Source organism: Mustela erminea, chromosome 21 (genome assembly GCF_009829155.1).
Source record: "Mustela erminea isolate mMusErm1 chromosome 21, mMusErm1.Pri, whole genome shotgun sequence".
NCBI classification, from domain to species: Eukaryota; Metazoa; Chordata; class Mammalia; order Carnivora; family Mustelidae; genus Mustela; species Mustela erminea.
In genome coordinates, this window is record NC_045634.1 from 38,858,044 (window position 1) to 38,879,323 (window position 21,280).

Here is a 21,280-nt window from a genome sequence, read left to right on the forward strand (position 1 = left end):
ACAGAAGACCACAGCCAAAGTGTTGTGTCATCTTCGTCCACAAAACGGTCACACGTCTGCACAACTTCAGAAATTAGGAAAATCACAGAAAGTCTCGAGTGCATCTACTCTCTGTTCTCTGCAGCCGAGTCTTCAGCAAAGCCACCACGTTTAGTCGCGACCAGGACTGGGACAAGCGCACACAAAGCGAATCATTAGGTGAACTCTCCAGGCCTGGCAGGGGATGCCCCAGGGTCCCACGTGGGGGCAACAGGAGGTCTGGGGGGTTCGATTCGAGCGTTTATGACGGTGTGACAGAGCGTGACTGTCCCCGTCCCTGACGACCGCCACCTCCTTCCTCTTGTTCCTGCTGCATCTCTGCGGCGCCGCGCTGTGCCGGACACGCTGTGCCGCGCTGTGCCGGACACGCTGTGCCGGACACGCGTGGCGAAGGCAGACGCAGCAATCAGCCTCAGCACACCCAAGGAAGCAGAGACCTCCCACGACAGCAGAGGCGCGGCCCCCGGAAGACGCACAGCCATCCTGTCCTCTGAGGAATGCATGTCCCCGAGGGCAGGCAGGTGCCGAGTCCATGTCCAAGTGAAGTTCCTCTTAAGGAGCCTGGAGACAGGGGCTCCTGTCCGTGGAGGGGCTTCCCACATCCACCCCTCTGCTGCCCCTGCCGTGCAGGCAAATCCGACGCCCCTTCGAGGCCCAGCATCATGCCACCGTCTCCACGAAGCCTTCCTGGAATTTCCGCTGGTGAAAGCATCTCACACTTGTGAGTTTCTTAAGCTCTTATCCGCATGTCTCCCACTACACGGGGGCCGGGCATGTCTCCACTCGGTATACATAGTTCTGCCCTGGTCTCACTGATTCCGGGCATGGCAGTCTGTGTCTACACTGTTGGTCACTCCCCGTCAGCCTACGGTCTGTGGGGTGGCAGCTGGCTCAGGCACGTACTCAGGAAGTATCTGTTGAGTGTTTACAGCAACGAGAGAATCCAAGAAGATCCCAGAGCTTCAAGAAAGGTGTTTAGGGAAATGCAATCGAGGGCAGCAGAAATCCGCTTTCTGCTACAGCTCACTGACGAAGAACGTGCTTTCCAGACGCCTCCGATGACGGCGGCCGGAGTCTGAGTACTGGATTTCCCATGAGGATGGACTCTCACGGCCGGTTGCGGTTGGGGTCACTGCTGGGCACTGAACGGAATTCTGTATAAAGTAGCTTTACAGCACTGTTCTCAGAACTCTCCGGAATGCCCCGATGACAAGACACTCCTGACTTACCAGGACAGTGCGTCAGGGCTGGAGCCTTCCGACGGTTAGATCTTGTGTTCAGTTGGGAAGGAGTTTGCCCCTTTTCCCCCTTCATCTCCGGCGGCCAAGCAACGACGAGCCAAGTCTCCCTTTTATCTGCCCAGGGATTCTGTCTGGAGCCCAAGCTGGTGTGGCAGCCACCGGAGACCAGAACGAAGCAAGCGGCCAAGCACCGGGACTCGACATGCTCTATGCTAGGGCAGAAGGTAGTCCACAAGAGCACAGACGGGAAGAGGCGATGCTGGGAGAGGGTGCCAGTAAAGGGACCCGGGGGTCTGATAGCCTCCGGCAGCCCAGTGACGAAGCGTCGCTTTCAACGGAGACCATCCTGACCTTGCCTCTTGACTCCCTTCCCGTACTCTGTGGGATCTGGAGGGAGATGCCGACCTCCTTAGGCCCGGGTGTCCTTATTGTTAGGATGGCGATGCTGCTCTCCAGGCACCCCAGTGCAGTGCGGTGAGCACTGAGTGAGCTGTGCAGAGACCCGCCCACAAGATCTGTCACGGGATTCGTGCTCGGGACATCCTGGTGTAGGGCTCTCTTCTTTTAAAACAGTTTTAAAACTAACCCTTTTTAAACCAGGATTCTTGGAGAATAATATTACATTATAATAAAACAGCTACGTTATTTTTAAGGGCGTGTTAAATGTGGAAAATCACGGTCAGGAAACGAAAGCTCTGGGCTCCTTCCACAACAGCAGCGGCCAGTGTCTCCTGTTGTCCTGCCCACAAAGGGGGACCAAAACTTCGTGGGTGTGTCCTAAATGATGTAGCAAGAGATGATGAGAGGACCACACGCACAGACACATGCGGAGCTAGAGCGGACAAGTTCGTCTGCTGCGGGGTTTTGCTGCGGGAGGGCGGGGACACGTCCTGGCTGACCACCCCGCGGGTCCGCCCGTCCAGCCCCGGAAGAACGCACACCGACCCCAGGCGCACAGCGGGAGCCCACAGCCTGACTCCGATTTCGCCTCAACTTCGGCAATTTCCTTTCTCCAAGTTTTGTCTTTGGGATAAAGACTGGAAATCCCTGCAGCAATTAAGTACTGATTTCGCCAAGCAGAGACACAGACTGGCGAGTGACATGAGTGATTTTTAAATATCAGAATTGTGAGTCATTGTTGCACTCAGTGTGCCCTGAACGGGTAACACATTTGGACCAACGCACGAGAGCCGCCCGAGACGTCCATCCGCCGCAGCCGGGTGGGGCGCACGTTCTAGCGCTTCGCACAACCGCACTTCCTCAGACACACCCAGGGTCTCCCACCCACCCCGGTGAGCAGGTGCAGGCCGGGACGCTGAAGAGACCAGTGTGGGGGGGGGACGGGCACATGTCTCCCTCCCAGGCTAACAGGGAAGTTCTGACAGCGAGCGATCGACACGCCGATTGGGTTCTGGGCTTTCCGGCCCCCAGGGATCATACCCTTACGTAAGTCCACACAATTTCATCATCGTCTTTCCGTGTGCAGGGCGGACAGACCCTGTCACAGCAGACATCGAGACATGTACGGAGGCGCACAATTCCCAGGGACGCCAGCCATCCTTCGGAACCTGAGAATTCAGAGTCCAGCAAATGGACAAAGGAATTCATGGGAAAAGAAAAAAGAGAGCATGACTTGTCGAGTCGAGACTTTCAGAAACACCTCTGGGAAGCCACATTCTGGTCAAGGCAGTGTTAGCTCCAGGTAGGTGACAATTACTCTCGGATCCTTGGTCTCTCCACAAAGACAGGTGGTATTTGTTTAGAAATCACATAGAGCGACTCTGACAATGCACAAGACAGGATTCCTCAGGTCAGGGGGAGGCAGTGCAGATGAGGGCTGCCGTCCCTTTGTCTCCCGAGACGCGGAGGCCCGTCAGAGCCAGAAAGGGGCTGGAGCAGCTGTGCTCTGCGGGCCTGGTCAGGAGATCACGCGGACTCGCTGGCCGGGTCAGGAGGTCACGCGGACTCGCTGGCCGGGTCAGGAGGTCACGCGGACTCGCGCCCAGCACGGTGATGGGGAGCTGGGCGCACACTGCCGTGGGGCTGGCCGGCTCCGTCTCTACTCATCTCAACCTTCTCTTTGGCATAACGCCAACTCAAGGGGCGCCTGGGGGGCTCGGTCGGTTAAGTGTCTGACTCTTGGCCCCAGCTCAGCTTGTGATCTCGGGGTCCTGAGATGGACCCAGGTGAGGCTCCGTACTCACTGTGGGGTCTGCTTGAGAGTCTTGCTCTGCCCCTTTCCCTGCTCAAGCTCGTGCTCTTTCCCTCAAATAAATAAATCTTAAAAAAAAAAAAAAAAGCAAAGCCAACTCAATTCCTTGGAAACATGGGGTAGCAACGATTCTGGAAGCCAGCGGGCATCCTCCACAGCCAGTCACTGCGAGAGTTCAGGAGGAGAGGCGCGCGGAAAGCTCAACCACGCCACCCACGCTGCGGTCAGCGCCCTCGGGCTCACGATCTCACAAGACCCCAAAGGGTCCCCTTGAGCCAGCCGCAGCGCTTCTGCCCCCGCCTTCCGGGAGCCGAGCCCCTGCCCGTTGCCCGGTCACTCTGCTGACCCACGCCCTGCGCGAAGAAGCCTGGGGAGGGGCTCTTACTTTCCTCCGAGAGGTCGTTCTCCTCCGCGTCGCGCTCCACGTCCTTACACCAGCCTTCCATCCGCTGCGTCTCCGTGTGCAGCAGCTTCACAAACCACGAGCCGTCCCTCCGGCACGGGGACATCCTCCCGGTGTCCGCCGCCTCGACGGACGGCTCCAGCCAGGGGTCCGGCGGTGGCAGGTTGGCAGTGTCCGCAGGGGTCCTGTAGTCCTCTCTGTAACTGAAGAGCCCCTGGGTCCGAACAGTCCTCACCGCCCCGTACTGGGTGGGCGTGCTGGGCTCCGAATGCCGCTGGAAGGACGGCCCAAACTGCAAGCCTTTGTCCTCCATAGTGACGTGTCCCGGGAAGCCCTCCAGCTCCAAGTCCGCTTGGACGGCGGCGGTCACACTGTTGGAACGCTTGAAACGCCCGTGTCTGCGGGGGAGGGAAGGAAGAGAGAGGGGAGGCTTAGAGAGCTGACTCCGCGGTGAGCCCACGCCTAGCTGGTCGAGGACACGCCTGCCTACGGCGAGGACAGCGCCCGCCGGGCAGACAGACCTGCGCCCGGCAGGTCTGGTCCGCGTGCAGAAGCGTCTGCGGCCTAAGTGCTCTCCAGGGAAGCTGGGAAGCCAGTAGCTTGCAGCTTTCTTTGCAATCAGAATCTTTATCGGCTGGGTCCCGGCGCCCACCACCATGAGCACCGTCCCCCAGGACTCCGGGCGGACGGACGCCGCCAATGTGACAATCCTCTCCTTAGATTAGTTTTTTATGAAATGTACAAGATGTATTTTTTAATACAAAGTAATCATCTTGTTCTCGATACTGTCATAGACACCAATGTATTTTCTAGTTTGAAACCGTAGTACGCTAAGGTCTTAAGCTTCCTTCTCTTTCTGTCTTTGTTTTACTGTGAACGTTATTAGGTAAGGACATGTGCACCCAGGTCCGTCTCAAGCTCCCCGTTCTCCCTCTGGGGGAAGAGCTCTGGCTCTCAGACCCGTCAGCCCCTCTGCTTTCCTGGAGTGAATCACTCGAGGAAGAATTACTCCCCTGCCTCTCACAAGAACAAGACACGGGCAGATGTTAATTCACACTTGAACAGTATAAACCGCAAAGTGTAAGTATTTGACCCTGTTCCCACACACGGCATGATCACTGATCGTCAGCGGGAGCTAGACGTGTGCAGCCGGGTCCCTAACAGATCACTCTCGCTGGGGACGTCGTGTACCGCGCTGGGGCTGAGTTACCGCTTCCCGTCTTCCACCTGGACGCCGACAGAGTGGTACTCCCGAAGGCCCCGGCTCTCCGTGTCGGAGTCTGTGGCTGTTTCCACCTAATGTGACACAGAAGATCTTATTTTAGAACCGAGACAAGGGACCTGGGCAGCGACTGTTTTCTCTCTGTGTGTGTGTATGTGTTCATTTGCTATAACTAATTATGCATTTAGTTAGTGCAGAGATGCACTTGACCCCATAAAGTCACAAAAAAGGGGAATGCATTCACAGCGGTGTAATTACATTGTTACTGTGTTTCATCAAATTTCACATAACTACTTGAACTCAGCATTGCACTCTGATCTCTCAAATGTATGCAGATAAAACTGCTTAGTTCCGCTAAGGCGAAAAATAGGCTTTGTTGGATTGAGTGATTATAGGACTTAAAAGCTCTTATCACGCCCTACAGTGAAGAAGCTGAGTACCACAGGAGCCAGAGGGAGCTGACAACCACACACACGCGATTTACTAGATTCATGGTGGTGGCTGCGTCCACACACAAAAACACACGGAAAGGAATTTCAGCGTGCACTGGGAACACGGAGGCCATCTCTCTGCTGCCCCTCCACACAGGTATCTTGCATCTGCTAATGGGACTGTGCCCAGCGAGGCCGTGTCAGACCCGCGCAGAGGGCTTGCACTGCGCACGAACCCTTCCTGTGGTTCTATCTGCCCAAATTGTCTCCCAAACCCAGCAAGTGCTGTGGGGCCATCTGAGGGGCAGAGGAACATGTGAGGGGTTGCTGGTACAGTTCGTTTTCTAAAACAAACAAACAAACAAACAAACAACAACAAAACCCAAACTCGTGGCACAAGAAGTCTGCGGAACCGAAGGTTAGTTTAACCATAAAGATTATCCGGGCTGCTGTGACGTCCCTTTCCTGTGTCCCAGGAAACGCTACCTACTGCAGCTGGGGGACCTTGACCCCATTCGGAAATGTCACACCTAAGTTGTAAACCACATTCTCTCTCTCTCTCTCTCTCTCTCTCTTTTTTAAATGTTTTTAATTTCTTTTCAGTGTAACAGTATTCATTATTTTTGCACCACACCCAGTGCTCCATGCAATCCGTGCCCTCCCTAATACCCACCACCTGGTTCCCCCAACCTCCCACCCCCGCCACTTCAAAACCCTCAGATTGTTTTTCAGAGTCCATAGTCTCTCATGGTTCACCTCCCCTTCCAATTTCCCTCAACTCCCTTCTTTTCTCTAATTCCCCTTGTCCTCCATGCTATTTGTTATGCTCCACAAATAAGTGAAACCATATGATCATTGACTCTCTCTGCTTGACTGATTTCACTCAGCATAATCTCTTCCAGTCCCGTCCATGTTGCTACAAAAGTTGGGTATTCGTCCTTTCTGATGGAGGCACAATACTCCATTTGGAGAGGATGTGGAGAAAGGGGAACCCTCTTCCACTGTTGGTGGGAATGCAAGTTGGTGCAGCCTCTTTGGAGAACAGTGTGGAGATTCCTCGAGAAATTAAAAATAGAGCTTCCCTATGACCCTGCAACTGCACTACCCAAAGATACAGATGTCGTGAAAAGAAGGGCCATCTGTACCCCAATGTTTATAACCACATTCTCTCTTAAAGACATTAGTGATTACCATGAGGACAAGATACAAACCACTCAGCAAACCATTCTGACACTCTGTGGGGACTTTGGAGAGTCGGTGACTATACCTTGTGGTTGCCCTATGACCGAGCTCAGGCCGCCGAGCGCTGACCTGACTAGTGGCCAAGAGAAACAACGCTGCCAATGCTGCTGTTTGTTGAAGGCTTGGCCGGAGCCAGGCCTGTGCCAGGAGCGTAGTAAGCACTGCTGCAGGCAGTGTCCACGACACCCCTGCTGTGATCTCCTGCCACTCCGAACAGCTGAGGACTCAGAGAAGGTGAGTAACTTGCCCAGGGGTGCACAACTCATGGGGCACAGAACAAGGACGCACGCCTGCGTCTGTCTGACTCCAGCGCCATGCTCTGTTCTGCTGCTCTGTGACCAGAATAGGGACAGCCGGACCTGGGGCTCCTGGTGAGTTCGCGAGCCACGGAGCATGGCTGGGCACACCCCCTGTCTGATTGGCAGCACCTTGCACGCACACAGGGAGGTCACACCGCCTCTGTGGTGCATGGTTGGAGAGTGAGATGGGGACACAGGTGACCACAGGAGGACAGACGTTCTGGAGTTACACCTGGAGCAGATCTAACCTTGCTGCTGTCTGTGCGGGGGTCACGGCTCTGACACACTCACCCTCCTGGACGTGGGGATTGTCACTGCCGTGACCTTCCATGGAAGACAGCAGTCACCACCCCACACTGAAGACGTCGTCCTATGCTAGAGCAAACGAGCCGCTTTGTGTTTAACTTGTTTAACTGCTTGTTTCCCATTTCATGAACAGCCCCCGACCTCTTTAGTCTCCCATGGAGGGGCCATCTGGTTACTTCCGGTTTTCTGCCACGCTGAACGATGCTGGCACAGACGCGCGTCTGTGCGCGTTTTATGAACACAGTCACGGTGTATGTAATTTCTGGACCAGGAGTATCGCTACGCTTTACAGTTCTGGTTGAATTCGATGGATGCATGACTGGGGGGGATCAATGCGCATGTACAATTTTAGAAAGATATTTGTAATGGAAAGAGTGGTGGTTTCTATCTTGGAAATATTCAGAACATCGTCTTATTTATTCCTCGTCCAGGATTCTAGTCTAAGGAAATCCCGTCGGTTCTGGTGGCTGTGAGAGCTGATCGTCCCCGCGCTACTGACCAGGTGAAACAGGGCGGGGTGAAGCGGGGGCGCTGCGGCAGAGGGTAAAATAGGCTTTGCTCACGCCACGACCACGAGGCAGCACGAAGGAAATGGCTGTGAGGGCTACGCCACGGGAGGTGCTCAAGGTCCTTGCACGCTAGCAGGTGGCATGAACAGCAAAATCACAAGACGTGCATGAGCCACAGCCAGGGACACACGCCACGTGAGTGACTGAACTCACGACCAGGAAACAGCACATCGTTGCCTTCATGCCGTCTCCACGTCCCCTGCTCTAGGAAGCTCTCCCACTCCTGGTGAAGGAGGAGCGTACAGCTTTGGGGCCAGAATCTGCTGCGAGTGGACCACGCAACTCTCAAGGAGTCTCTTGAATTTTGTTGAGGCTTTTCTTCCTCATCTCAGAACCGAGGGGACGTGAGGCCCTTCACTGGACCAGAGTAAATCTCCGCAGGAAGCAGACTGAGAGAAGCTGTCGCAGCCAGGGCCGGCGCTCTGTCTTCTCACCCTCACCTTGACCGTGAAGACGGCCAGGCGTGCGGCGACACGGACAGTGAAGGGGGAGCTCACAGACTTACGTGCTTGTCACAGGACCTTTCTCTAAGAGCAAGGGATGCTGTCTCTGTGTTCAGAAGGCGAAGGCTGAGGGGACGCTAAGATCACACGTGGCCTGGGTGAGCTAAAGACTTCACCATTTCAGAAATCCTGGGAGCAGAGACCCTTACACGGATAGGAAAAAAAGCAAATTCAAGACAAGGAAAGGAATTAGTGCTTTGCACAGTGGAAAAGAAATCAAAGGACTCTCTTCCCAAGAGGAGAATCAGGCTGAAAAGTCAAGGGGTCTTAAAAATTTTGAGAAAGGAAGGCATGTGTTCATTTTACGGGACCAACCACGTTCTGGCCATTAGGAAGAAAGGTGTCTTAGCAGAATCACGTGTGACACGTGAGCTCTTACTAAAGCGGATGTCACGTCTGCAGGGCTCCCTGCTGAATGGGGACAGCCATCTCCCCAGTCGCTGCCGCGAGCGCCAGGCGCCGTCCCAGAAGAGTGTCTGAGGTGTGCAGAGCCCGGAGCCCCGCGCGGGCCTCCCTGTGCGATGGCAGAGGCTGCGGGCTGCCCACACGCCATAACGACCGGCGGGCCGGGGGACTTTCTGAAATGCGGTCCGTTACAAAACAAGGAGCTTGGTTTGTGTTGGCTGGTATGCACACACGTGTGTGCACGTTTAAGTACATGTGTGAGTGTACACGTGTGTATGTGTGTGAATACATCTGCACAAGCAGGCACATAGGTGAGTAGACACACACAAGCACACACATGTGAGCGTAAGAACAGATGTGCATACTTGCATGGGCAGCTGCGCACATGTTAGCTGTGTACACACATGTACACACATGAACACGCTTGCACCTTTGTGGGTATGAGCACATGTGCGTGTGCGGTTGTGCATGCACACGTGTGTTCAAGTGACCTGCGTGTATCTGTGTGAGTGTGCACACGAGTGTGCGTACTTGTGTGCTGGTGTGAGGACACCAGCGCCCGTGTGTGCATGTTGAGGGTGCTGCGTGTTTGTGCAGACAGGTAATCCTGTGTGCCCAGGAGCCTGTGCATTGAGTATGAGTGTGAGCGTGTGCATGCTGGGGTGTGTGAGGTGGGCAGGAGGCGGTCCCAGTGTGCCTCTTCCGCACGGTAGGCATCTGCGGGAGGTCGGAGCGGATCCGCCGCAGTCCGAGCCCCACCTCCATGGCCCCCGGGAGGAGCAACCAGGCAGAGAGCCATTACCAGCGCTGGGGCAGCTCCCTGCCGCGTCTCTGCCGCCTCCGTCCAGATCACTCGTGCTCTGCCTTCAGAAGCCAGCGCTGAGTTGGGCAGGTGCCCTGCCTCCGAGGCCCGGCGGCCCTAGTTCTCTTGGGGACCTGTTATAAGTCCAGGAGCGAAAGGAGCCCTGCCCGCCTGGCTGCAGAGACGCCCCACGCAGCATCGGCACTTCCAAGAGCAGGTGGCGGGAGGCTGGCCGGAACGCGACACGGCTCAGACCCTCAGCGAGAAATCCGCCTCGTGGGCAACATGGTGTTCTCGCAGCTGGACGCCTGAGTTGAGGAAGAAGAGGCCCGTGGTGGCCGCTCCATGCACCCCCAACCTGGCGATGTCAGAGCAGTGATCGCTTCCACTTTACAGAGGGGAAGGGGGGCATGTGGGCCCGAGGAATCCCTGTGCACTGATCCAAACTGCCGTGCCCGGGGGCAGGAGAGGCTTCCAGTGGACAGTCCCAAACACAGACACGTGCACGAGGAGAGGACAGATGCTTCAAGGACACACGCGCCACAGATCCACAGACCAGGGACACAGGGGAGAGGCACGTGTCAGCAGAGACAAGGAACCGTGAGGGAGACACCGCGGGGTCGCCCCACGGCCCCGTATCACCGGGCCAGCCCGTGAGGAAGGGCCTGGAGCTGCACCCGCAGCCCCGCAGACATGGGTGGGAGATGCGAGGTGGGTCTTCTGCCCCAAGAGTGGGCCGCGGCCGTGAGGTGGCTGAGTGTGCGGCGAGCTAGCCGTCTCGCCCTATGAGTGACGGGACACACGGACAGGGGGCAGGTCGCTCCTGGCCACACAGCTTGGGACGCATGCCGCACCGAGCCCGCCTGTGTCCTGTCCGGGCAGTGGGCATCCTGCCGGCTTTGCACGGGGTCTTCCATCCTGCCTCCAACACTTACCGGCCATGACCCCCTGGGCAAGCCACCCACCCCCGAGCCTCAGTTTCCACTTTGGTAACTTGGATAACGCCTGGCCCCTGAGGTTACGATGAGATTATAACGAGACTGTGCTGGACAGTGGGGACATGGCCACGACCACAGCCTGCTTCTCTGCTACTTCTGCATTGTGCCTTCCCTGCGTGGACATGCCGGCCACTCCGCAGGGCCCTCCACGTGTCCGGGGTCTCGCTCGGCTTCAGTGGTCCCTTGCTCCGGGTTGCTGTCAGCTAGCTCCCTACACCCACTCTGTTTCATTTCTTTGACTCACATTTGTGCTAAAACCTGAGTTTCTCTGACGCTGTTTTATATCGGCTCTTGGAGCCACCGAGTCCGGTAATGGCAAGGGCACAAGCTCACGCGGCACCGTGCATTCCTCCACTGCCACGGACATAGCCGACCCTCGCACACGTGCACTCACACCGTGTCCACGGAGCACTCACCACCGTCACCCGTGCACCCACTTATCCGACACTGACCGAGCACTTGCTATGTGCCAGGCACTGTGCTAGGCGCTGGGCGGTGAAGGCGGGGGGCAGCTGGGCCTTCAGGGACACGTGGCGCAGGGGGTGGGGGGCGTCAGAAAGCCTTCCAGGGAGGGGTCAATGTGGGAACGGCTGGGGGTGGACGGGCTGACGGGGAGGAGATGGACATTCTTGCGGAGGAAGGGCGTGGTTGCCAGAAGCAGAAAGGGCCACCGGGCGAGGAAAGTTGTCGGGGCACCTGGGAGATGACGTGGAGCTGGGGCGCCCTCAACCGGCAGGTGACCTGCTGCCCAAGTCAAGTCAGAAGAGGACAGTCCCACCCTCGCCCCAGGCTGGCCCAGCAGCCAGCGAGAAGCCTGCGGCAGGTGGCAGGTGGCCGGTGAGAAGGCCAGGCGGTGCACGGCACCGGGACCGTGGAGTCGGCCTCATGAACCTGCGCAGCCCACACGACTTTTCTGGAGCCAGAGGGAGCGGCGTCTGAGCCTGCTCCCTCCCTCGGACCAGCGCCGGGGGCCTCGCAGCAGGTCCCTTGCCTATTTGCGCCCCGTCCTGGTCCTCATCAAAGAGGGGCTTATTCCACCTCACTGGGGGGCGCGAGGGCTCCTTGCTGTAATACGGGGCACCTAGCATAGTGCCTGGCATATAGAATCAGACAGAGAGAGGCGGCAGAGCAGTCGTATGAAAACCCGAGGAAGGAGAGGAAACAGAAAGTCATGCGTACTCGGCTCTGGAGGATGCTTCGGTACTTACATCTGACCTTGGGTATGGCTGATGTTCTGGGAATTCGGAATCCTAAACAAAACAACGAAGCCACAGTGTGGGGACCTGGTTCAGAGGACCTAGTCAAGCGGGCAGTCGCCCCAGCCTGCACGCTCCCGTACCCCTGGGATGCCCAAGCCACGGAGCCCCCTCACGCCAGTGCCAGGCACGCAAGGCTCTTGGGCAGAGCTCCGCTCACCCTCCTCCCCGGCCACAAAGCCTTCTGATTCCGGGACTTCTGGCTGGATGCAGGCTGAGCGGAGGAGTGACAGGAGGCAAGAGTGGCCCACGTTTGCGGAGGACTCCGCGAGGACCCTGGCTGTCCGTGCCGATATGACCTCGCAGGGCTGAGGGGCTGAGGCAAGGCACTGCCAGCGTGAGACGCATCCTGTGCGGTTCCGGGGCCGGGAGGTGGGCCGAAAGGCGGCCCCTGTGTCTGAGCCTGGTGCCTGCCGTGCCCAGGGAATGGACGTGCTGGATGCAGTCCGTGTCTCGGGGAGCGGTCTGGGGCCTTTGGGGGTGTGGGTCTGCCCTCGGGGGTCTGTAAGCATGGGACGTGGCTCTGCCATCACAGCTAAGCACCCAGAGCACCCTGGGGCCAGTGGGGACGTGCTTCTTGCAGCCAGGGCAGAGCAGCACGCCTGTGTGTGCACGAGGAGACCTCTGTGACCTCTACTCTCTATTCCCGGCCCTTCCCCCACTGCACTGCTGGAGCACAGGACGGCAAAGCTTTTGAAAAACTGGGTTTCAACCAAAAACCATCCTTCCAAAGTATCAAAACAAGCTGTCTCCACACTCGGTCAGTAGCAGGCATCCCCTAGAAAGTGCCCTGGGCTGGGCATATCTGGTTGCCAGGGGCAAGCGTGACACGGGGACCTGAGATGCCCTGGGGTGGTCCCCGGCTGCTGGCTGGCCAGCGGGCCCGCGGCTGAGAGCTCAGGCATCTCCCGGCCCTCGGAGGCTACGCTCCCTGCTAAGGACCCCGGGCTGTGGGGCCGCTGCGCGAATCCTGCTATTAGCAGAGCCCGCGTGGTGCGGGGAGGCTACCTGGATCCCGATGGAGGAGCGTCTGCTCTTGAGGAAGTCCTCGGCCTTGGACACCAGGACGGACTTGTCGCTGGTCCGCACGGAGCTGCCCTGGCCCTCGGAGGCGAGGCGCTGGGCTGCGGCCGTCTCCAGGGCAAGGCTCATGGCCTTGGTGCTGTCCAGACTGTCTGTGGAGTTGTAGAGGCCGCGGCTGTCCTGGGGCCACGGGGACACCCGCTGGGCGCGGCTGTCCTGGTAGGCGTCCTGCGTGGACTCCGTGCTGCTCTGCGCGGTCACCGAGATCAGGGGCTTGGAGGTGGTGCGCGGGGGGACGGGCGGCGGCGTCTTCTTGTAGTTCGCGTAGGAGATGGCTGTAGGGAAAGTCAGTGTGCCGTCAGCCTCTGCAGCCTCCCTCCCGGACCCCTGCTTGCCCTCACTGCCCACGACCCACGAGCCTTCTCAGAGATGGTCCACGCAGACAGACTCACAACAGTGAGAGATTAGAAAGCGCCCCCCCCCCCCGAATGCTGTGACAGTGACCACTCGGGGAAACTTGGCTCAGCAGGACGGACAGCAGCCCACAAGACCGTGTCCACACAGGGGAGTGCCCCAGGCAATGCGCACGGTGAGAAGCGGGGCCTGCTCTGCTGTGTGCGGGGGAAAGGGGGGGTATTTATAAGGAGACCCCGTGTGTGAGAACAAAGTCAGACACACAGAAAACCATTCAGCAGCTCTCACTGAGGGACCACGGGGCGACTCTTGTCTCTTCTGCTTCTCCGCACGCTCCCCAAGGCTTATGATGAGTACGGAGTACTTTTTTAATGGAAAACCAGAGAATGTGAGAATCAGACCATTTGCTCCCTGTAAGGACCCACTTCCTGGGTCGACAGTATAGACAGTGGTTGCAAAGGGACCCTGGCTCTCCAAACACGCACCGGCCAGCCGTCTCACACCCTGCGCCTGCCCGTAGCCCGCCAGCCCGCTGCCTCCGCCCGCACGCACTCCCCGACTGCAGTCAACCCCCCGAGGGACAGAAAGTGCCTCTGGACGTGAACCCATTTAAATGTCTCTTTAAAGGTTACCCCAAAGTCACTAAGCATATTTGCCAGGATCTGGGTGTTACATGTCTTTTTCCAGCAAGATGAACAATGCCATTTTGACAGGAACGTGTTCTCCGTTGCAGTTAATGGTTCCTCTTTGTCTGGAACGGAAGAACTCACCACGGGCTTCTGCAACGGACGCTGCAGCACAACCACCGCCACGACCAGGCGCAAACACGCCCACCCGGTCCGCAGGCGTGCGAGGACCCCTGTGTCGTGTGCACGCCCACACCTGCACACGTGCCTCTCCGGCGGGGGCTCAGCCTCTCCGGGAGGACAGACGGGGCGAGGTTCCCCCACGGATTTCAGAAGCTGCCAGGATGGGCGTCCTGCTGCGGCCCAGGGGAGCACGCCATTTCCGCTCTTCCGTTCTGGGGACTTCCCCGCACGTTCCCACGTCCTGCCATCTCCCCCCGTGACAGGGTAACCTGCGTCAGTGGTTCTCCTAATAAATAAAACCTCGAATGTCATTCCAAACAGAAATTCCAAACAGAAAACAGAACGAGTTTGCGCGTCAGGATGACCTGAGTTCCAGGCATCCAAGCTGCTCATGAAAATTTGCGCCGTGGATGCATTTTGAAATCGAGGCATCAGAAGAGGCTCGGAAGGTGGGAACAGACGGAGGCGGATGCTGTCGGAAGCACAGGCTTCGAACTCTGCCCCAGGCAAACGTCGCCTCTTTGACTTTCCTTTTTTCTCTCCCTTGCACTACACCTCCGAAGCCGGCAGACCCCTCGCCCTGCTAAACGCGGCCCCCTTCCCCACTCACCACCCGCCCCTGAAGCCCACTCTCGTGGGTCCCGCCACGCTGGGTCCCAGATCTGTAGGGGCCCACTGGACGGTCTGTATGGGACTCGGCACGTCAGGTGGGGGTCTGCGGAGTGCAGGATGGGCCCCTGTGGGGCCGCAGCCAGAGAAAGCCGCAGAGGGGTGCCCCGGGCCGCGGTTGGCTGGGCCCCACCTCAGAGCTGCTAGGAAGCCCCTTCCTCCCGCCCTCTGGCTCTGGTCTGGCCCGGCAGCAGGGCTCCCACTTGGCCTCGGTGTTTAGAGCCCTGCCACCCACAGTCATCATCCCCTGTAACGGACATCGGGCTCGCGTTTCCAGAGGGACAATGGCCTCAGCTGCGTCCTCCGTGTGCAGGTGCTTGCCTGCCTGGGCTCCCCGAGAGCTAGTCCTCTCTTCACAGACTGCTGCACAGGTGGTCGGGGGCCGATCCCTGGTACAGGGACTGTCCCCACCTCATTCCCCTGTACCCTCCCTGCCCCCCCTTGCCTGTACGGCCCTGGGGACTGTGACCTGGGGAGTCTCAGACTCTCCCATTGTGTACGTCTGTGGGTCAGCCCTGGGGGCTCTGCTGGGGCGATCACACCTCCTCTTTCCCAGGGGGGTCTTGGCAGGGTCTGGTCTTGGTGTTGTCACAGCCGGCGTGGGGGGGGTGGTGAGGGTGCCACCGGGATCCAGTAGGAAGGGGCCAGAGAAGCCATCAGACCCTGTCCAGGGCACACCACAGCCCTCTGGTCCCCCTGCAGAGCTACCCAGCTCAGAAGGTCATCATGCTGAGGCTAGAGACACAGGTCGGGGGATCATGTCACCTCTCTGGGGGACTCCTTGGCTCCTCGGGGACAGAAAGGGACACGCGTGTGGGCAGACTGTCCTGCAATAGCTTGTCACTTCCTCCGGTCTGGCCATCAGCTTCGGCCATTCCGTCTTGTTCTGAGTCTGGACAAGGGTCACTGCCCACAGTGTGTTTCTCTCTCCTTGACAGTGGGGCCCACTGCAAGATGTGCTTCTCCCCTAGATTCTCTGAATTCTCACAGTGTCAGAGTCCACAGTGCAGACACCCGAACATGGGGACTGACTGGGGAACGCGGTGACAAGAGCGTGCCGAAGGCGGAGCTCACACGGCCACACGGAAGCTGAACTGTCCGGCATCGCTGCTCAGGCAAGCGAGTCCTGCTCCCTGAGGACCCGTCCGCGGACGCTCCCGAGCCAGCAGCCGGTAAGCCAGGTGCCAGCCACACTCTGCGTGGCAGGCTCGCCACACAGGGAGCTCACGGGAGGAAACACCACTTCTGAGGGGCCGCCACGTCTTGGTGGTGGCAGGGTGACCATGCAGGCAGCCGAGAAATACAGGCACACAGACAAGAAGTCACTTCTGCCGTTTAACATGGCTGTACAGCTCTTGGCTGTGGAGAGGAGCTGAAAGGCGCTCAGGAAAATAGCAGCCCGGCGCGGTCCTCCCGCTGGTCCGCTCCACTCCACAGTGAAGGACGGTGTGTGCGTCTCGAGGACTGGGACATGTCGAAGGCACGCAGAGCAGACGCACCTTCCCGGACTCCAGTTCCAGTGGGGTCACCCCTTCACAGCCGTCCGCCAACATCGCCCCTCCACCCGTGCGCGACGATCACTCTCCCAGTGCACTGGGTACAACTACGCTTCCTGCGTGGACACTCTGCACGTAGGAGCGACACGACCCGTGCCAGGCATCTCCACCATCAGCGAGCTCCAGCATCGTCTCCTCGTCCCCACGGCGCGTTCGCTACAGGGTGATGACATGAGTTCTGAAATTGACTTCTTGACGCCACGGCAGCAGAACAACGCTCTTTCCTGCGAAACTGATGGACACTGGGCCATGCCCGGCATGCGTCAGGGACGACAGACGTCACTCAGGCCAGGCCGCTGCGGCGCAGTGACCTCTTCTGGGGGGCGAGAGACAGATGCTGTCTTCGTGTCTTGCCCACATTTGATTTCACTGCCCTGCGGTGACGACCACCGCAGGGGGCGTGGTTTGACGCCGCGGTGTGGTCTGTCAGAGCGGGCACACAGGCGAGCCCATTTCAGGGTGGCCTGGAAAAGCTACAGACCGGTTTTGGTCAAAGACCCTCTCGTCTGGAAGAGAGATGTTCTCCCGCGTGCCCGCCAAGCCCGAGCACCCCCGTGTTCATCCAGGCTGCTCTGGTCCCTACTAAACCCCGTAGGAAGTGTGTCCAACTAGAAGCTTTTCCTACTGCTTAAAGAAATCCACTGCCTGCACGACCATTACTTTTCCCACCAAACAGTGGAGGACATTTTGCAGCAGCACGGAGCCAACTGACGGGGGGACACCCACAGCTGCCACCGCAGGGGCTGCGGGTAGCTCGCATGTCTGCTGCGCGGGCACCCCAGTCACCTGCTGGCTGTCCTCTGTCGCCATCGAACTGAGATCCACCGGCTCCACTAAACGTTCGTCTGGAGCCCAAGACGCTGGCTCCTTCCGATCGCTCGTAATCAAACTGAAGAGAAGGGCAGAGGGCCAGCATCCGCACCAGAGCCTCACAGCAGCCCGAGAGAAAGACCCAGGGCTCCAGGAGAGCTTTCTGCAGGAGATGGGCTGCGGCTGAGTCCTGGAGACGGACGTGGCAGGTGGTGTGGGGGAGGGTGGAGCCCGTCCGGCCGGGTGTGGGGGTTAATCTGCAGGGACTCACAGTGCCAGACACGGGTGGCAGCGCCCGTGGGACGGGGGTCTGGAATCAGTGGGCCAGGAACTACTGAGGCAATGTGGCCCCTTTAAAAGATCTGAGCTCGTCTGATTCTTCCCCGTGCTTGGAGGCTCTCACTCAGGCATAAGTGACGGATTACACTAGCTTTCTAGGGAGACCATCTTGTTTGTTTTTAAGTGTCATAGAGTTTTCTTCAAATTATTTACTTTCTGGGAAAACATCAAATGGACCTTCTACCACTCGGTCTTCCCCCAGATGGGGAAGTGTCCACACACTTGTTCTGGTACATTTTAGTGGTTTGGTGTCTTGACGGTTGATTGCAGTGCACCTTCCAGTACACCAATGCTCCTGGTCCGATATCCCAGATCCACGGTGGCCGAGGACATCTAGGAAAGGGAAGTGCTGTACATTTCCTTCTGGTTCTAACAGCCCTGGACTGACTCTTCCCTGCTTCCGGCATAAAATGAAGTAACGGGGATTGTGGACCAAGTAAACTCTCTGCCCCGGTCTGCTCATCCGTAAAAGGGACACACTCAGGACGTCTCGTGATCTGTCGCCACGGGGATGGGAGATACAGCCGGGGGACGGGCGGCTGCTACAGTGTTGGCCGCACAGAACCGCCCCTGCAACCGTCCTCCAGAAGTAACCCGCTCGCGGCAAGTGCGCACCGGGCGACGCCCGCCATCTGCTCCCCGTTGCCTCCTGTGTTTCCGAGGTCTCTCCGCCCACGGTTCTCCTGGGAGCGCGAGCACACGGCCAGCCCCGGGCGGCCCCGGGGTGAGCACGTCACAGTCGGTGCCTCCCCTGAGCCGCAGGCAGCCCCACCAGGTACACGGCATTCGGACTTCCATTTCCCGGATGAGAGAACAGGTTCGAACGGGTTCACACATGGGCCTCAGGTCAGCCGGGTGGCAGGCGGGGACTTTGATGCTTCTCCAGGCTTCGGTTAGGAGGATGCGTTGTCCCCTGACCCTGCGCTGAGCTCAGTTTGATTTCTCACGCCTGGGTCTGACCTTATTCCTCCTTGCCCGCTGCAAAGTAAGTGAAAGAACCATTCATCGCTTCAGCAAGAATTTCCTCTTAATAGGATCAGTTCCAAGCTTTCTAAAAAATAAAAATAAATGAAACGCATCTGGCAGCAGAAGAAATTTTAGACCGCACTCCCACTCTGTGACGCGAGTTGTTTGAAGGGCTGTGAGCCGATGAGGTTGAGGCGGACTCGGAGGAAATTAACTGCAATTATCTCTCCATTCTTCACACGACGGAAACCAGTGAAGCCATTTTTGGGACAAAAGCCTTCTAATATTTGCTTACTCATCTAATGAGACATTTCCTCGGTTCACAGGAGGCTCAGAAGGGACCTGGAGAGCTGGCCTCACTGCGCCATGGGAGCTGAGCGACAGGACGGGCACTCGTCCCTCCCGCCAATCAGCTGCCTCTCGAAGAGTAAAACTTCTCATGGGAAATGTTCCTTCTCTGTTTTAGCTGAATAACAGTGGTGTTTGAAGCCCACCCCTTCTCAGCACGGGGGAGGACGCTGTTGCTCTGCGAGCTCGTAACTAGCGTTCCCGGGGCCGGACAGCAGGTGCCGCTGCCGGCCGAGCGACCCGACACAGCCAGCCCACAGCCGAAGTGTTCTCTCAGTGCTTGAACACGGATGGGAAAAAGTCCTTGAACAAACAGGACAAAAATGTCTGTTTATAGGGTTTTTTGGAAACAGCTAACAGTTAGTTGGTGAACACTAAGTCCAAACACCGTATTATTTTGGACACAGACACCTGCATTGGATCTTCCAGAAACCCTAGGACATAGAAGCAGGTCAGCAGTGTCCTCAGTCTCACGGGGCGCGGGAGACTCGGGAGCCCTGCAGCCTCGTGGCCGGCGTTGGCATGATCAGCCCGTGTCACGGCGTCTGCTGGGTTCTGGGACCTGCTCGGGGACAGGGCCTCCCGGGGCTGCTGTCCAGAGAAGCAGGCTCCCTGGAGACAGCCAGGATGGCCAGCTACGGGCTCAGGGGAAGTGCTGGTGGCAGGTTTGAGGATTTCCCACCTGCTCACCCCCATCTCCTCGGACATACGTGCATGGTGAGGGCAAGGCGGAGGACACATGTTTTTAAGCACCTGAAAACGCTCATTGTCCGCGTGATTCTGTTTGCAATGGCCCCACCATAAATCCAACACACAGATTTAATAGACATAAACGATACTTACTATTTCGAGAATAATAAATACTATGTAAGTTAAAGAAACATTTAGAAATACCCACAAAAACTTCCAGTCCCCCAGATACCAGACGCATTCTCACATGTCAGCATAGGAGTCGAGATGAGATTTGTATTTTAAAATATAAGATGCGCAGTTGGTATACGTCTTGACTCTTGGGGGCCCTATGTCCATATGACATGGCCCCCCATGGGACCCCCAGAACAATAAATCACATTTATATTCCTGGTTAACTGAAAGCTTTTGAGTTTTATAATTTAAAAAGTGTCAGCTGTCAGCGTTCAGTAAATTAAAACAGCAACATACAAACTATTTTAGGTAAATAAAATAATGTTGAGACAGAATTTTTGAAAAACTGATGTAAATCAGTGTTTTCACTGATTTGTCAGTCTGCTTCTGTGACAAATGTTTGTTGGTACCTATGATCTGTGGGGCATAACCATGTCTGCCTAAATGGAATTCCTAAATGGAATTAGAAACTTGGAACTACAGTAAAGAAAGAATTTAAAATGATCATTTGATCATGTTATTTTGCTGTTAAGAATTAAATAAACAATTAAGGAAATCATTTTATATATTCAAGAAAAACATTCAATTATTCAGCTGGCTAGTTTGGGGATAATAACTGTCTTAATTCTGTGTATGTGAATACAAAATTAGAACATACTCACCAGAACTAATACTCACTAATTACAGGCATTGTTATCTATCATTTTCTATATGCATATCAGGCAAACATTAAATGCAACTGAAAACTGAAAATTTAATTTAGCAAGATAATGCTACTGAATTCTCTGCCAACAGAGAAAGTTTTCTAAACAATCACTTAAGATTTATTTAAATATCAGTGGTCAAATAAGAATTTTGAAATAAAAGTGAAATAATTATTTAACTTAATATCTTAAGGTGTCTGGAGATCTATTTTTTAAAAAATTGAGCTCAGGCATAAGCATCCTTTTGGTTTTAAAAGCCCATCATGGGTTTCTTTTACTGTGTGTAAAACACAGCGGAATCTCTGACGGCTGTTCCAGTGGCTTCCTCGTTCCGGGGAGGGAGATTCCTATAGACTGTGGACCCGGGGCACAGACTGAGGTCTCAGGCGGGACGGGGGTGGGGGCTGGGTGAGCCTGGTGATGGGCATCAAGGAGGGCACGGCCTGCGTGGAGCGCTGTAGAAACCTTATAAACCATGGCATAAACCACATACAGCTGTGTCTTCTACTCCGATTACAAAGCTAGTTTGGGTTTTGCTTGTGTTCCCGGGATGGGAGCAGCTGGTGAGACTCACCCCCAAACCCCAGGATCCCGGGAGGGAGGCAGCTCAGCAAAGTGCCCTCCTTCTCGAGCATACTTGGTGCCAACATGCGCCTCTGTGCCATCGAGAAAAGGTTAATTACACGATCTAGGAAGGAAGGAACCATGTACAGAATCCAATTTTGGAAGATTTCTGTAAAAATTGCATCCAGTGAAGGCAGTGAGGCCTGAAGGGAATAGTCTCCGGTCGATGAGCTCTTCCCGCCCAGAGGCGAGTGCGTGGGGCTGTGAGGAAGCGTGTGAAATCGGT

At 56.7% G+C, this 21,280-nt stretch overlaps 1 protein-coding gene across 6 annotated transcripts in view; it reads right to left on the reverse strand.

Annotated features, from left to right (window-relative positions):
* Positions 1-21,280, reverse strand: part of DLGAP2 (DLG associated protein 2) — a 779,475-nt gene that overhangs the window by 18,515 nt on the left and 739,680 nt on the right. For all 6 annotated transcript variants that reach the window (XM_032329112.1, XM_032329109.1, XM_032329110.1 and 3 more), the window contains 4 exons: positions 12,937-13,286; positions 11,881-11,922; positions 5,106-5,191; positions 3,878-4,293 (listed from right to left, as the gene is read on the reverse strand). In XM_032329112.1, coding sequence (XP_032185003.1) covers positions 3,878-4,293; positions 5,106-5,191; positions 11,881-11,922; positions 12,937-13,286 — 894 coding nt within the window. The remainder of the gene's footprint in view (positions 1-3,877; positions 4,294-5,105; positions 5,192-11,880; positions 11,923-12,936; positions 13,287-21,280) is intronic.